The 16740-nt window shown below is 37.1% G+C and overlaps 1 protein-coding gene across 2 annotated transcripts in view; it reads left to right on the top strand.

Annotated features, from left to right (window-relative positions):
- Positions 1 to 16740, top strand: part of Vps13D (vacuolar protein sorting 13D) — a 57121-nt gene that overhangs the window by 6543 nt on the left and 33838 nt on the right. For both annotated transcript variants that reach the window (XM_019041260.2, XM_019041259.2), the window contains exons 9-17: positions 156 to 309; positions 813 to 1017; positions 3739 to 4191; positions 4677 to 4837; positions 5320 to 5464; positions 6245 to 6590; positions 7161 to 7325; positions 15219 to 15320; positions 16039 to 16284. In XM_019041260.2, coding sequence (XP_018896805.2) covers positions 156 to 309; positions 813 to 1017; positions 3739 to 4191; positions 4677 to 4837; positions 5320 to 5464; positions 6245 to 6590; positions 7161 to 7325; positions 15219 to 15320; positions 16039 to 16284 — 1977 coding nt within the window. The remainder of the gene's footprint in view (positions 1 to 155; positions 310 to 812; positions 1018 to 3738; positions 4192 to 4676; positions 4838 to 5319; positions 5465 to 6244; positions 6591 to 7160; positions 7326 to 15218; positions 15321 to 16038; positions 16285 to 16740) is intronic.

The raw sequence follows: 16740 nt of genomic DNA, 5'->3' as shown, positions 1-16740 counted from the left end.
TAACAAGAAAGTGAAGAAAACCTAGAAATTCGCAAAAACTGAATGCTAAGACAAAAAGTAGTGTGATATTCTAAGAATCCAAGCACCAGCAGTATAAATTTAAACATGAGCTGATCTTTATGTTATGAAATAATGAAATTTTGTTGGCATCTCAGGTAGCAACGAAGCACCAAGTAGTCGTCCCAGCCGAACTCTCTCTTCATCTTTAGCGCGTCTCATTGGTCAGGAATCCCAACCGGATCCACAACCAACCAATCTATTTCAATTCAGTTACGAATACAAACCGTTTCATTCTAACGTAGATTATAAGTAAGTATCATGGTTCTCTCTTTTTTTTACTCCTCAACTTTAGCAGGGTCAGTTCAAAGTTGAATGTTTGTGTACTAACTTTGTTACTTGTTGATCCGTTACAAATGGCAATTTTGCCAATGGTTAAAAATGGTGCCAATAGCTGTTTCTGAATTTTGCTCATTGTCAGATTTTCATATACTTTTACTGATACAAATGCCGTACTTAAATTCTATTATAAAAGTTTATGCAGTGGATTTGGAATATTGATAAATTAAAATCCAATATGTTGAGAACACTAGTAAATTGGATATTTCCCTGATTCTGTCAATTTCACTGTGTAAACAATGTAATGGTTTGGAGGTAGTAATAACTTGTTAAAGTAGTAGTATAATAATCAGCGCTACAGTGTTTATAGAAATTTCTAATACCAACATAAAATAGAATATTATTTCATCCAACCCAAAATACCTTCAGTAATTCATTCATCCAATGTTAATATTGACCACTCTCTTCATGTCTAGGTTGGCAGTCCAGTCACAATCGTTGGACATAGTTTACAATCCGTCTGCTACTAAATGGTTAATAGATTTCTTCACAAAACCTCATCAAACGCATAGTTCACAACTGCGTCAAGCAGCTCGCCATGGCTACAATGCGATGAAGCAACGGACCAGAAAAGAGCTCCTTAAAAACTGGGAAAATATATTACGTGGAAGCGTTGTGGAGGTAAAACTTCAAACCATCAATTCCTATTATAATTTCTTTATCAGGGCTTACAAAGGAGGAGTTGCGTTTTGGGCCTTTTCCGGCCCCACCTGGATTTTGCTAAATGTTTCATATTTTCAAAGTACTAGTTTTAGGTAGACTCTGTGCCAAATATTAGACCGAACGGAGCCCATGCAAGGGCGCAGCAGCGCCTCAAACCCAAAATCCTGGAATCGAAAAACAATTATTTTCGTCGACTTTTTCGACTGTTATCACTCTTCCAGCACATGATTCTTATGTATTTTTTTGCGTACTTTTCGTTTCTGGCCTTTTTAAAGGCCTCCGATAAATTTTAAGGGGCCTTATGGCCCATTGTTGCCATTTTTGGCCCATTTTTAGGGGTTTTTTCCATTTAACACATTCAAAACTCAACTTAATCCAAAAACTGTGTACATTTTTGAAAAGTACGTAAAAAAATGAATAAAAAATGTTCAGTAAAATTTTTTCCTATGTTGCCAAATTTCCGAGAAAATTGGTCCCAAAGTGTCGAAAACGGCAAAAAATCGATAAATCGCCGCGTCTAAGGTTCTAGGGAGTGGAGTACATTCTTCATACTGTACCAGATAACAGCTCCTATCCATCCATACAACATACTAAAATATCATAGTTGTACCTGGATTCCCACGATGTGAAAATTGACCGAGATGTCGATTTTAGCGGCCTTTTTATACTTGAAGGCAGCTCTTTTGAATGTTTTTCGACCTCAGTCACCCTCTATGGGTGTGTACTATATGTATTTTTCTACGTACTTTTCATATCTGGCCATAAAAATGGCTTCCTGTGAGTTTTAAAAGGCCTAACGGTCCATTGTTGCCAATTTTCACCAATTTTTAGGGGTTTTTTCAAGTTTACGTGTGTGAAACTTAATTTAATCTAGAAACCGTGTACAATTTCGGAAAGAACGTAAAAAAATACATAGAAATGTGATTTGTACCTTTTCCCTACGTTGCCAAATTTTCGAGAAAAATCGTCCTGAAGCGTCAAAAATGCCAAAAATTGGATTAATCATCACGTCGGAGGTTCCAGGAAGTGAATTATGACATTCATGTGGATCGTGGGACACTTTCTCCACGCATTTTCTGTTCTTCGTGAGAGTGTTTTTTTTTCTGTTCAAGTGATGATTAATCCAATTTTTGGCATTTTTGACGCTTCAGGACGATTTTTCTCGAAAATTTGGCAACGTAGGGAAAAGGTACAAATCACATTTCTATGTATTTTTTTACGTTCTTTCCGAAATTGTACACGGTTTCTAGATTAAATTAAGTTTCACACACGTAAACTTGAAAAAACCCCTAAAAATTGGTGAAAATTGGCAACAATGGACCGTTAGGCCTTTTAAAACTCACAGGAAGCCATTTTTATGGCCAGATATGAAAAGTACGTAGAAAAATACATATAGTACACACCCATAGAGGGTGACTGAGGTCGAAAAACATTCAAAAGAGCTGCCTTCAAGTATAAAAAGGCCGCTAAAATCGACATCTCGGTCAATTTTCACATCGTGGGAATCCAGGTACAACTATGATATTTTAGTATGTTGTATGGATGGATAGGAGCTGTTATCTGGTACAGTATGAAGAATGTACTCCACTCCCTAGAACCTTAGACGCGGCGATTTATCGATTTTTTGCCGTTTTCGACACTTTGGGACCAATTTTCTCGGAAATTTGGCAACATAGGAAAAAATTTTACTGAACATTTTTTATTCATTTTTTTACGTACTTTTCAAAAATGTACACAGTTTTTGGATTAAGTTGAGTTTTGAATGTGTTAAATGGAAAAAACCCCTAAAAATGGGCCAAAAATGGCAACAATGGGCCATAAGGCCCCTTAAAATTTATCGGAGGCCTTTAAAAAGGCCAGAAACGAAAAGTACGCAAAAAAATACATAAGAATCATGTGCTGGAAGAGTGATAACAGTCGAAAAAGTCGACGAAAATAATTGTTTTTCGATTCCAGGATTTTGGGTTTGAGGCGCTGCTGCGCCCTTGCATGGGCTCCGTTCGGTCTAATATTTGGCACAGAGTCTACCTAAAACTAGTACTTTGAAAATATGAAACATTTAGCAAAATCCAGGTGGGGCCGGAAAAGGCCCAAAACGCAACTCCTCCTTTAGTCCAAGAATTGCCAGAATTTTGCGAATTCTTTTCAAATTTTTTGGGAAGGGAAACTTATCAGAAAGATACTTATTTTCAACTTTGTAAAGAAAATCTGTCCTAGTGAAGAAATTCTGCTTTTTGAAAAATAAATTAAAGTGCTTATTCTGTGATCAATATTTCTATAAAGGAACAGTTGTCCTTTGTGACAAAAATGCTACTCCTTTCTAAGTGTCACTTTGAACTTATTTGCTGGCAAAATTTTCTACAAATAAGGGAAAAATCAGCACAACTTCTCTCATCAATTTTCTAGAACAAAGCTCTCCGGTTTTTTATGAGTTTCGTGTCCTCTATAAATCAAATGAAATGCCATTTCGAAAAGGGCGAAGTTATATTTTGTTTTTCTATGGCTCATTTTTAAACACATAGTAAGTGGTATCATGCATTTTTTTCCATGCCCATCACTTGTTTGCTCCCAGTTAGCAAGTCCAAATTCTCCAGTAATTGCATGACCTATTCTTAAAATAAAAATAACCATCATTGCTATTTTTTGTACTTTATTTTTCCTTACATGTTTTTTTTTCAGACTCATCGAAAACAATGGGACATCGAGCTCAACATCTCTGCCCCACAAATATTCCTTGTCGAGCATTTCACAGATAAAAATGCTGTCCTGTGTGTTGTGGATTTTGGTAAACTTTTGTTTACCAATAAAACAATTGCATCCTCGAGCGTAGTGGCTGATAATCAAAGTAGCATGAAAGAAGATGAAGAAGAAGAGGAAGATGAGTTTCAGACACCATGTTCAACCCCTCCAGGAAGCGAGACGAGTGAAATGGATTCCGTGTCATTCAACGCAACAAGTAACAGTGATTTCATTAGTGAGCTATCGTTTCACCAAAAGCTTTATAATAGCTATTCGCTGCATCTGTGTGATCTGCAGATTTTAGTCGGTCATGTCAAAGATAATTGGAAACACGCCCATGTCAAAGGAGCATCAACTCTCCATGTTCTCGATAGATTTAATATTAGTCTTCAGGTGAGTGTTGGTACCTTTTATTTCATTCATTTACCTACATTTTTTTCGCTTTTTTTTTCCTGAGATGAGGCAATATTGTTTCAGCACAAAGTAGGTCAAGTGATTAAAATTTTTAAAATTTAGTTTACTCACTTGCGACACATTTTCATTTATATTGTGCAGGCGCGTTTTGAGCGCGCTGCTCATCAAATGCAATCATCAATACTCATCAAATGCAAATAAATTTACCTCAGTTTTTTTTCTCTCACCCTGTCATTTCTTTTATTTTCTTATGTCCCTCTCTCAAAAGAATGACATGGAAATTTCGGATTTTTCATAAAGATATCATAAAATCTATAGTAATTTGTATTTAATTTCCCTTACGCATCAAACAATTCTCAAGATTCTAAGATTTGCTTGAATGTTTGTTTTTTAAGTTTTTCTTGTTCTGCTTTTTTGAAATGAAAGGCATATTGTATTTACAATCGATCTTTTATGTTTTTCAGATTGAAAGGCGTGTCATATTTACAATTGATCCTCAATTTCCTAGTCTTGTTTTAACTGGTAGTCTTCCAAAGTTAGTCGTACACATTAACGAACAAAAAATCCAAGCCATGAGAACACTGTTGTCCATCTTGTCTGGTGCTGGATTACCGTCACCTTTCCGGTAATTTTCATGTATTTTTTCTAGTTGCCTCATCCTTTAAGAAACAATTGTACTCGGTAATCTTATTTAGTCCATCACTTTTGGAAATTTTGAATTCCTGCCCCAGCCAAGGACTAGAAGTTTATTTCATGGTGTTCTAATCTTAATTTTATCCTCGGAAAAAAAAAAAACTTTCATTTTTCATAGTCCAGCTCAAAATTTCAGGACACTCCTTCAATTTTTTTTCATCTTGAAATCGTCTGCGAATCGCGGTAAGTATTGGGATTTTAATGCACACAAGGGAGATTTAATCTCTTAAAGAGGTTTAATTGAAGGTCCTTTCAAGACACAATTTAAAATTTTAGTCTTAAACTCCTTACTCTGAAAATAGTATTTTTATATCTGAAGGTTTTAGTTTTTATCTGCGTGTACATGAAACTCATTATAAAATATTATCTTGTAGTCACCTCTTCTAATCCTCTATGTCTATTTTAAACTTTAAGATCTCCAGATACACCTTCAGACCTTGGGGTCAAAGAATTAGACTCAGAGCCAGTAGAAGACACATCAGCTCTACCAAATGCTGAGCCAATGGAAAGTGACCAGTATGCCCAGTTGCAGTTCACCGTCAACCAAATGTCACTTGAGGTAATTTTTCACTCTTAAAACTATGGTGTTTAGCAATGGAGAAAACAAGGAAAGTAATTTGAAGAGTCATCACTACTGCATACTCTCACAAAGCTTTGATACTGAGCCTTGCAATGCTCTCTTCCATTCTGTCATGAATTTTCCTCTCGGTTTGAGCCTGTACCAGTACTTTCCGCTGAGCTGTGTTTATTTTTACGTTTCTTTTGATTTGGAAAAGGAGGTCAGAGAGACGAAAATTTTAAGGCTCAGGGAAACCCGGGGAAGTCTTAAAGAAGGGAAAGAAAACTTTGCTGGACATTTGGGAAACTTGCCATAGAAGGAAATAAAAAGTAATAATAGTATTTATTTTGCGCAGGGTTTCCGGTGGTCTTGAAAACCTGGAAAATCAGGAAATTAACAGTAACCTGGAAATATCAGGGAGCATTATTCAACAAAAGTCTGCGCAATTTAAAGTAAAAGAATCCAAATGGCATGGGAATGAAATAATTTTGAAAAGTGGGAAAAGCAAAAAAAGAAAGGGAATCAGAAAACGAAGAAATTATGGAAACCTTGTTTGAAGCTGATAGAATGCGGTTTTATTCTTTAGTCAACTATAATCCTCAATCCTCCTTAAGGAGAAAAGAATATTAAGTTCTTATGAATTTTATTTAATCTTTTCCTTAGTGGACTTGCATATTTCTTGATTTTTCATTTACCCTTGAGTCTAGTCATTATTTTTGAAATTGTTAAAAAGTGTAGTGGTCCTTTTCGAATAAAAATTTCTTCCCATTTTTTTCACAGCTTCAGTCACGTGGTCGTGCAGTTGCCGAGGTCCAAGTATGTCGTGTGCGCGCTGCTTGCTGCCAGAAACTTTCGAATACGCACGTTTCCCTCTCCGTTCACTCTCTCCTGGTCGTTGATGCCCTCCAGACATTCGGCCCAGATTTTGAACTCCTCGCTGCTAGTCATAAACATGTTGGGATGGACAGTGTCAGTGGTAGTCTGAGAGACAGTGATCCCACATCACCGTCCTCACCTTCCTCCCCAGATCCTTTAGGCGGGAAACTCACTTCTCCGGCTATTTTATCACATGCTCTCTCTACATTGTCGCAAGACCCTTCGCCATCGCCGCAGATACAGTTCAGAGGTAATTATGCATAGTTTATTCAATATATATTTTGTTTACATGAATCCATGGTAGTTGAAGCCATCTATGAGAAAGGCTCTATCTTTTTCTCTAAGTTTCAAGTTACTTTTGTCTCATGATTGACCTTTTTCGAGTTTAAAAAGTAATTTGACCAAAACAATGTTGTCTAATAAAGTTCATAATATCGCTCACAATGTTGTCTAATATCAAGACGGTCCCAAGATCTTGGTAAATCAACGGTAGTTTTTTTATATTTTTTTTAGAGAAAACTTGAAAAATTGATTAGTTTAATAAGGGGCGAAGAGAACGTGAGCTCATGGCAATAAATAGTTTTGGTTTTGATCTCCTTCAGCAATACAGTAAATTGAGTTTGATAGATAATCTAAACCAATTCAAAAATGTTATCACTCTTGCCCTAAATATTATAGAAACTTGAAAAACAAATCAATGTCAGATATTTTCTTGAGCCACTTCCTTCCTACTGATTTCTGGAAGTAAAAAGCAAAAAATTAAATACAAAATGTTGAATTTGACTATCTTATCTACATATTTAATTTCTGCATTATTCAGTCTCATCACCGATTGCTCCGTTCCCAACCACTCAAACACCGGTGATGGCAGCGCAAGACTCTGAAGCCCTCATTTCTGTAGATCTACTGTTCGAATCCAGTCAAGATCCAAGCGGTGGTCATCTGAAAAAAGCCAACATTCAGTTCAATAATTTGGATATTATAGGTAAGTCAAAGTTTCAGATTTGTCTATTTTAATGATCACTCTGTGAACTCCTTGAATAATGTTAAATGTTAAAAACTCAGTTTGCCCAATACACTGTAAGAATTAGCAAATTTTTCTTATAATTTTAGGTACAGAATCAAGGGATCAGACGTAAATGCATGTTGAAACTTATCAACCATGTATCTTGGTTTGTGACGTTGCAGCCCTCTTGCCATACGTTACTTTTTCATTGGAGAACTTGTCCACATCACTTCTTAAACACTGCAGTGATTATTCTCCATGCAAAGTAAATTTTGAGAAATCCTCAATGGTGTTGATTTGTTCGCCTTTAAAAAAGTAAAATGGGCATGGAGATTATAAAGTATCGCGAATGAGATTTGTGTTTCAGAGGTTTCACCAACAATATACAAAATGAACCCATGAATAGAAAACCTGAAAATATTTATTTGTTACAAAAAATGTGCGATTTGAAAACATCTTCAAAAGAAGGTTCACTCATGTAAAAAAATTAATTTTCTATTGCGGTAAAGAAAGTACTTTTTAGTCGTGCGGCGAAGCCGTATAGACTCTAGGTTTCGCCGGAGGCTAAAAAGTGTCCACACTTTTAGGCTAAGTCCAAGAGGAGAATTTTCGAGGAACCAAGTAACATATGAGGTATTGATATCGGTGCATTTTGGCCCAATGGAGATGTTACATGTGCGAGGAATTTGCAATTCGACTGTTGATTCTTGTATAAAAGTTCGCGAGGAACACAATGGTGCCACTGGTTTTCTCTGAAATCATCTTCCATGCTCAAAAAAACCTCTCAAGTTGAGGCCAAAATGGAGGGGATATCCCACCCTACCCTGAGAGTCCACGTCTACATGAAGACAAACTCTCCATACAAAGATAGGGAGCAAATACATTAGCAGGGTTGCCGTGTATTCAGTTTTGGAGTCCCCAGATAAATTGGTAGCCCTGTCAAAGTATTAGCTCCCTATCTTTGCATGGAGAATAGGTCTTGATCTAGGCTTTGACTCTCAGGGTAGGGTGGGATATTCCCTCCATTTTGGCCTCAACTTGAGTGCTTTTTTTTGAGCTTGGGAGATGATTTCAGAGAAAACCAGTGGCACCATCGTGTTTCTCGTGACTTTTTACACAAGATTCAACAGTCAAATCGCAAATTCCTCACACATGCAACATCTCCATTATGCCAAATGGAATTTCTGATCATTTAGCCATGGTTTGGTAGCGTTCAGCAATCAACTGTGACCATAATGTAAAGAACCCACACGGGTACCTTTCGGTGGAATGTCGCCCTATGGCATTCTTTATCATCAAGTCACTGTTGAACATTTACTGTTAAGTATCGTTTAGCAACCAAGTATAGCCAAAATTTCCAGAACTCATACCTCAGATGTTCAAAGAGTGTTAACATGTGTCGCCAAATGGAATTTCTGATCATTTAGCCATGGTTTGGTAGCGTTTAGCAATCAACTGTGACCATAATGTAAAGAACCCACACGGGTACCTTTCGGTGGAATGTCGCCCTATGGCATTCTTTATCATCAAGTCACTGTTGAACATTTACTGTTAAGTAGCGTTTAGCAACCAAGTATAGCCAAAATTTCCAGAACTCATACCTCAGATGTTCAAAGAGTGTTAACATGTGTCGCCAAATGGAATTTCTGATCATTTAGCCATGGTTTGGTAGCGTTTAGCAATCAACTGTGACCATAATGTAAAGAACCCACACGGGTACCTTTCGGTGGAATGTCGCCCTATGGCATTCTTTATCATCAAGTCACTGTTGAACATTTACTGTTAAGTATCGTTTAGCAACCAAGTATAGCCAAAATTTCCAGAACTCATACCTCAGATGTTCAAAGAGTGTTAACATGTGTCGCCAAATGGAATTTCTGATCATTTAGCCATGGTTTGGTAGCGTTCAGCAATCAACTGTGACCATAATGTAAAGAACCCACACGGGTACCTTTCGGTGGAATGTCGCCCTATGGCATTCTTTATCATCAAGTCACTGTTGAACATTTACTGTTAAGTAGCGTTTAGCAACCAAGTATAGCCAAAATTTCCAGAACTCATACCTCAGATGTTCAAAGAGTGTTAACATGTGTCGCCAAATGGAATTTCTGATCATTTAGCCATGGTTTGGTAGCGTTCAGCAATCAACTGTGACCATAATGTAAAGAACCCACACGGGTACCTTTCGGTGGAATGTCGCCCTATGGCATTCTTTATCATCAAGTCACTGTTGAACATTTACTGTTAAGTAGCGTTTAGCAACCAAGTATAGCCAAAATTTCCAGAACTCATACCTCAGATGTTCAAAGAGTGTTAACATGTGTCGCCAAATGGAATTTCTGATCATTTAGCCATGGTTTGGTAGCGTTTAGCAATCAACTGTGACCATAATGTAAAGAACCCACACGGGTACCTTTCGGTGGAATGTCGCCCTATGGCATTCTTTATCATCGAGTCACAGTTTAATAGCGTAAATAAGCAACCAACGGTGGCCAAAATGTCAAGACTCCAAACTGGTGCTTTTTGGCTGAATTTCGCCCAATAGGATCTTTGATGATTTATCAGTAATGGTTGATGTTTATGTTGATTAATTATTACTGTCTGAAAGTGAATCCTGTGGGAGAATATTATAGGGTTGGTTCAAACAAGTTTTAGAATTTTTTTCCTTAGCGCTAATGGACCCTAAGGGACAACTTCAATTCATCGAACTAAAAGTTTTCAATGTTCATAACCATTTTTTAACTGTCGGAACTCACTAGACCACATTATATTCATGATGAATTTAAAGAATATCGCTGTCAAAAGTTGAGTTCTCCTTCAATTTAGCACTTTTTGTCATTACCTTAAAGACCATACGGAAAGTGCTAAATCTACGGAAAACTCAACTTTTCACAGCGATATTCTTCAAATTTATCATGAATATAATGTGGTCTAGTGAGTTCTGACATTTAAAAATGGGTATGAACATTTAAGGCTTTATTTTCCTTGAATTTAAGTGGTTTTTCAGGGTCTACGGTAAGAAAAAAAGTCTAAAATACGTTAAAAGTTACTTGAACCTACCCTATAATGTTGAGCTATGACTTCAACTTTCATGAACCCTTACTTGTGCCTTTCAGCTTGATTTCGCTAAATGGAATTATTTATGATTGAAGTCGTGGTTGAGTTTACTATGCTGATAAAATATCATTGGAAAATTTAGGTTTCACCATCATAGTCTTCTATGAGGGCTGTCCCAAAAGAAACCGGACTTTTGTCATAGATGGCGAACAGAGCGTCGTAATGAAGTTTTCTTGGGCTTGTTTGAAAGCTGATAAGCTACTGAAGATGCTTGTTTTTACAGAATGCAAACATTGGTCTTGGTAAGGAAACTACACGCTTTGGAATAAAGGAAAGTCAAACTCGAGTTTGGATTTTTGTCTTTATTTCAAGAAAAATTTAGATACAACTTAAAAAAAAAACCAGGTTTTAAGTTAAAAACTTCGTTGCTCTCTTATTCAAATGCTTAAAAATAAGGAAATCAACATTTTAAGCAGCTTACCAAGTCATCACCTATCCCCTTCAAAATATTCGCCAGCTTTGTCGATGCATTTTTGCCACCGTTTCTTCAATCGGGAGAAACACTGTTGAAAATCCGCAGGTTTGAATGATCGCAATTCCTTCAAGGTGAAACCGTCAACCGAGAATATTACAATGGTGTTCTGAGACGATTACGCGAAAATGTCCGCAGAAAAAGGCCCGAGCTTTGGAGAGAGAATTCCTGGTTTCTGCATCACGATAACGCACCTGCCCAAGCATCCCTCCAAATTCGCGAATTTTGTGCAAAGAATGCCATGAGTGTCCTCCCTCATCCCCTCTATTCACCTGACCTGGCTCCGTGTGATTTTTTCTTCACGACTTAAATCTACCTTGAAAGGTCGACGTTTTCAAACCATTCCGGAAATTCAAGAGAACACCTTGAAGGAATTGCGATCATTCAAACCTGAGGATTTCCAACAGTGTTTCTCCCAATTGAAGAAACGGTGGCAAAAATGCATCGACAAAGCTGGCGAGTATTTTGAAGGGGATAGGTGATGACTTGGTAAGCTGCTTAAAATGTTGATTTCCTTATTTTTAAGCATTTGAATAAGATTGCAACGAAGTTTTTAACTTAAAACCTGGGTTTTTTTAAAGTTGTATCTAAATTTTTCTTGAAATAAAGACAAAAATCGCAACTCGAGTTTGACTTTCCTTTATTCCAAAGCGTGTAGTTTCCTTACCAAGACCAATGTTTGCATTCTGTAAAAACAAGCATCTTCAGTAGCTTATCAGCTTTCAAACAAGCCCAAGAAAACTTCATTACGACGCTCGGTTCGCCTTCTATGACAAAAGTCCGGTTTCTTTTGGGACAGCCCTCGTAAAAATAACCATCAGCATTACTGCACCAACCAAAATCTAGCCCAAAAAAAAAAAATAGTTCGGCTGAAAAAGTGGGAGAAGTTGGGATGTGCAGTCTCAAAATAAAAATACCTTTATAGCTGTGATTGGACATAGCTTTGCTTTCATTGAGACTTTCAAATTTTATGAATAAAAAACAGTACGCGTTTAGAAAAAACAGTTAGTTTTGTCCTTACCTGTAGACCATACAAAAAGAGCTAAATTGAAGGAGAACTTAGCTTTTGACAGCGATGCTCTTCAAATTTTTCATATACCTGTACAATGTGTTCTAGTGAGTTTGGATGGTAAAAAATGGTCAGGAACATTTAAAGCTTTATTTTCCATGAATGTAAGTTGTCGTTCAGGATAGATTCTGACGACTAGATCCTTACTAGAGTAAGGAAAGAAAGTCTAAAATTGTTAAAAGTCACAGAAAAACGCGAAAAAAGAAAAAAGTCGGAAAAGGAAGTCAAATTTACATAACAATTAAATTAACATAAAAATTTCGTAAAAAGTATTGGAAATTACGAACAAATGTATTTACGTAAAAACTGTATTAAAAAGAAACTTAATTTTAATTAAGAAAAATAATCTTGGTAAATCAATTTCTCACGTAAATTTGACTCAAAATTCATTTAAAAAACAGGGCCGGATTTACCTACTTGCCGCCCATGTGCCGGATTTACCTACTTGCTGCCTATGGGCCACCTGTATTTTGCCGCCCCCTTCTCATTCGTTTCGAAACATCAATAAAAAACAACTTAATCGGCCCGAAACAGTAACAGAGAAACAACTTAAAACGGGACTAAGGACGCAAATAATAAAAAGAAACACATAAAATATAATAAGAAACCCGGGACGTTTCGCAGGGATCACACCCGCATTTTCAACCGGCAAAACAAGAAAAATTAAAAGAAAGGACACTATGCCCCTCACTACTAGCAAAAGTTCGCGCGGAACTTTGCGTGAAAGTTAAGTTCCGTAAACCTATCTACATATGTGTGAACAAGGCCTTCCATTTGTAAGAAATGAAGGTAAAAATTATGCAAGAACAAACATAAATGTGGTTTAATAATTTTAACTTCCGCCGCCGCGCCGCGCTGACCGCACTGTGTTTGGCGCAATGCGTGAAGTATTCCTACAGTCTTTTAGGCGCTATGCGTTTCACGCCGATCGCCGCACAGTGGATTGAGTCAATTAGAGGGGTCGGACATGAAATTTTTGACAAAAACTGCTAATGTTGATGTTTATTTCGTCACATTTTAAAGTTCAAGGGGTGATACTGGAAGAAAATATCACGAGAAAACCAGTGGAACCGCTTGCAGAACAATAGATTCTTGTATAAACGGAGTTATGAGCGTTTTAAGTTCCCAAATTTTTTCCGACCTCTCTCATTGACTCGATTCACCGTGCGCCGCGCTGAGGGCTTCTCCTTTCTATCTCAAGTCCTCATCATCACTGCTGCACCGCTCCATGCCAAATTGCGTGTTTAGTTTCTCTCTTAACTCGACTAATTAAAAGTGCTGTCTCTTGTGTCACCGAAAGACGCTTTCTCGTTTGTAATTTTTTTTTTCTGAATCCGATTTTTTTTAAACCTACATTTTAAAAAAATGCAAAATTTGCCGCCCCCTGCGTTAAGAAATGAGAGAGAGATGCTGTACTCGATTATCTAATGCATCTGACGAGTTTTTCAATTCAAAAAGGAACGTATTACACTCCACAAATAAATCACGTTTGAAGCGCAAACCGGAAAAAACACGATTTGTCAAAAGTATTCATTAAGTATTGCACTTTCCACAGAAGCATATTGCACAAAAATGTCACTGTAACGACTTCCGGATATGGTTGCGACCAACTTAAGGCTCAAAATTTTGATTTGTTTGCTCCCTAAAAAAAATGGTCCATCTCTGTAACTGTGCTCACCAATACTGACGATCCCAGGGTCACATCGGGCTGTCGTGGTCCCGGAGACATTTTTCAAGGTTGAAATCCTTCCTCTTATTTAATTGTTTTTTAAATAAACTTAGGCTAGGACACTATCCCTAAATAACAAACAGACCAATTTGGCTCCAATGCCTCGAGCTCTGCACGTGTAAACTTGAGTTTTTTGTTTTTATTACTCTCGCTTTTTATTACTTTCGTCGGTCTGCTCAGGGCCGAAGGGGGCCCTCCCTCCCCCCTTCCTCCTCTTACAGTCACGCTCCGGCGTGGCTGCAGCCGTTGCGCCGCGTCATTTTTGTGGGAACATTGATCAGCGTTTCGAGCCTTAAGGCTCAGTTCGGGTGCGATATTCTATCGTCTACGCGCCCAACCCCCCCCCCCCCCCCCCCCCCTCCCCTCCCAAAGACGCTCCGCGCCACCAGACTATCGATATTTTAGACCAAAATATTGTATCGATATTTCAACGTTGATATATCGTCCTTATCCATACATTTATCTCCAGAAATATCGAATCGATTTTTCTTTCTTTCTCCTGCTGAGTTGCGTATTTTACACCTCGGAAAATCGGAAATTATGGTCAATTTTTCATAGTTCGAATTTCGGATTTCGCTGGCCAGGTTGTACAGACCTACGTCACAGGGTAAACAAACCTCAAGATGCAAATACCTCCTTTTTTTCTCTATGTAGGTATAGGACTTTTCGCGTGGCTGCTCGACGGTTTGTTAATCTGTGGAGGTTAAGCTACATTCACGCGTCGCAAGCAACCTGGCGCGTCTGCTTCTCGCTACTGCGAGCGCGCCTTCATTTCCTCCTGTACGCAACAAGGACAACCGCGATGATAAAGAATTCCATTCGGCGAAATCGAGCCGAGAGCAGGCACCACGAGTATATACACATGGGTTATTTTAGTGATGGGTGGGATTTTATTTAAAATTCCTATGAATCCTAGGTATAGTATTTACTTTAGTAAACAATTATCATTTATTCCATCACTTCTTCGGATTATTTATTTTTAATCAATCTATATTCATGTGAAGTGTCCTCATCTCCATTTTTCTTTCCCTGGAACCTAAATGTATATTATGCGTTTGAATCCATCAGAAACTAAGTCTGTCAAAATCAAATTTAACTACATACGAAGTGAAAACGATTTGTATTTCGCAAATCAAAGTGGTAGTTAAAGCAACCAAACTGTGTCAGAAATGTTCCCAAATTACTAGGTAAGGCTTTTATCAGCTCATCATCTGATCCAATAATTTTAATTGTGGCATTTCATTCGGCATGTCGCCGCACGACTTCTATGATACTCAAAGTCTCACATATATAATTTGAAAGGGGGGGTCTGGGGGGGCGGCGCCCCCTCAGCAGGTAGCTTTTGCTACTTGTTTAAAATTTAAAAGCTCAAGATGGGTTTGTGATTGATTTTTCTGTCATTTCATTACTTGTATTTGCTCTCAGTGAATGTAAATCATCAAGAAAATATTAAAATAACTTCTTGGTTTTTTTGTTTGTTTTCAGCAAATCAAGAAACAATTGTTGAATTGATTGGTTTCGCTAAGCGAATTTTACCCCCCTCAAAACCTAGTCATAATTCTCATCACTACTTTAATGCAGCTAATGGTAAGTCTGCCTTTGTGCCAAATTTGAAGTTTATGGTATTTTACTTTTGGTAGCATGTTCCTTAACATTTTGTTTCGTCATTCTATTGGCCATCTAAAACTTTGATTTTAATCTATCGGATTGTCATCGCAGTAGCCCTAAAATTTTGTATTGGCCCTTTCCCAGGTAGAAATTACGTCAATTTTTGCTGAAAATTTTCCTATCGGATTTAGCTGAAACCTTGTTTTAGTTTTCTTTAGCCATGAAAAAAATCTATCAGGATTTGGACCCTGAATGTACTAGATTAGCAATCAACATTTTGTTGAAATAGGATTAGTGCTGGAGTTAATGAAAAGTAAAGTAAGGCACCATAGTGTTTGGAAAAGTTGCAAATGAATGTAGAACACTCTAAAATTGGAGAGGCAACACAAAATATTTTGAATCACGTGTATGACTAGGAAAGTAAGCCAAGACGAGTGATAGTATATGATTCAACTTATTCTATGTTCAGAAACATTAAGGAATAATGTACACATATTTAGGTGGGAAATAATTTATTCATTGAATGGTGAAAATTCTACCTTATCGATTCTACGTTTCGTTTTAAGGAGTGTTTGTGTTATTTTGTATTGATTAATTACTCTATTATATGAACCACCTAATATTCTGTATGTGAAATTTACTTTTTGTTCCCTTTTCATTGTATTTAATTTTTCTTTTTTTTTCTCTCTCTCTCTAGTTATGACCGCTTCTGTGGAGACGCTAGAATTTTTTGAACCTGATTACTTTATCAGACCAAGAACGCAGTCAACAGGTAACAAACCAATGCCTAAAGCAGTGAAATCAACCATTCAAACAGAGCTCACTTTCAACTTCCACCGTCTGAACGTTCTCCTAATGCGGGCAGTGGTGAAGGATAGTATAGTTATTGGTCGCAAAATAGCGACTGCCACATTAAGCGGTGCCAAAATACAAGCTGTTGTCGGTAAGATTTTAGACTCTTTATTTCTTTATTTGCATATTATGATTTAATGCTTTTTCAGAAGAATATGTTTCTTCGTTCTGCAAAGTTACCCGCGCATTGTGTCAAATGTGATACATCAAAAGTGGTGTTGTGAATTATAAACTCTATTTCTTTTGGTTTCTTAACCTAACATAGAATGAAATCAATGTGTTTCAGAAAATATCTTGCTTTGGATTAAAGTCTGAGTCTTTGGTGACTTCTTCCTTTTAAAATTACAGGTTTTTAGATAATTCAAATAAAAGATAACAACTACATGTGAGTGATAAGGTATTTTTGGCAATGACCGCGCAATTCATCTTGATTTTTAACGCATGTCACATTCCAAAAAAATTTTTCTAGCCTATTTAACTTTTGAAAATTTAGGCTTAAAAGGCAAAATTAAAAATAAATACCAAAAAAAGCCAGGCCAAAAGTTAG

Source organism: Bemisia tabaci, chromosome 9, assembly GCF_918797505.1.
Source record: "Bemisia tabaci chromosome 9, PGI_BMITA_v3".
In the NCBI taxonomy this organism is placed as follows: domain Eukaryota; kingdom Metazoa; phylum Arthropoda; class Insecta; order Hemiptera; family Aleyrodidae; genus Bemisia; species Bemisia tabaci.
This window is presented reverse-complemented; position numbering and strand designations above follow the sequence as displayed.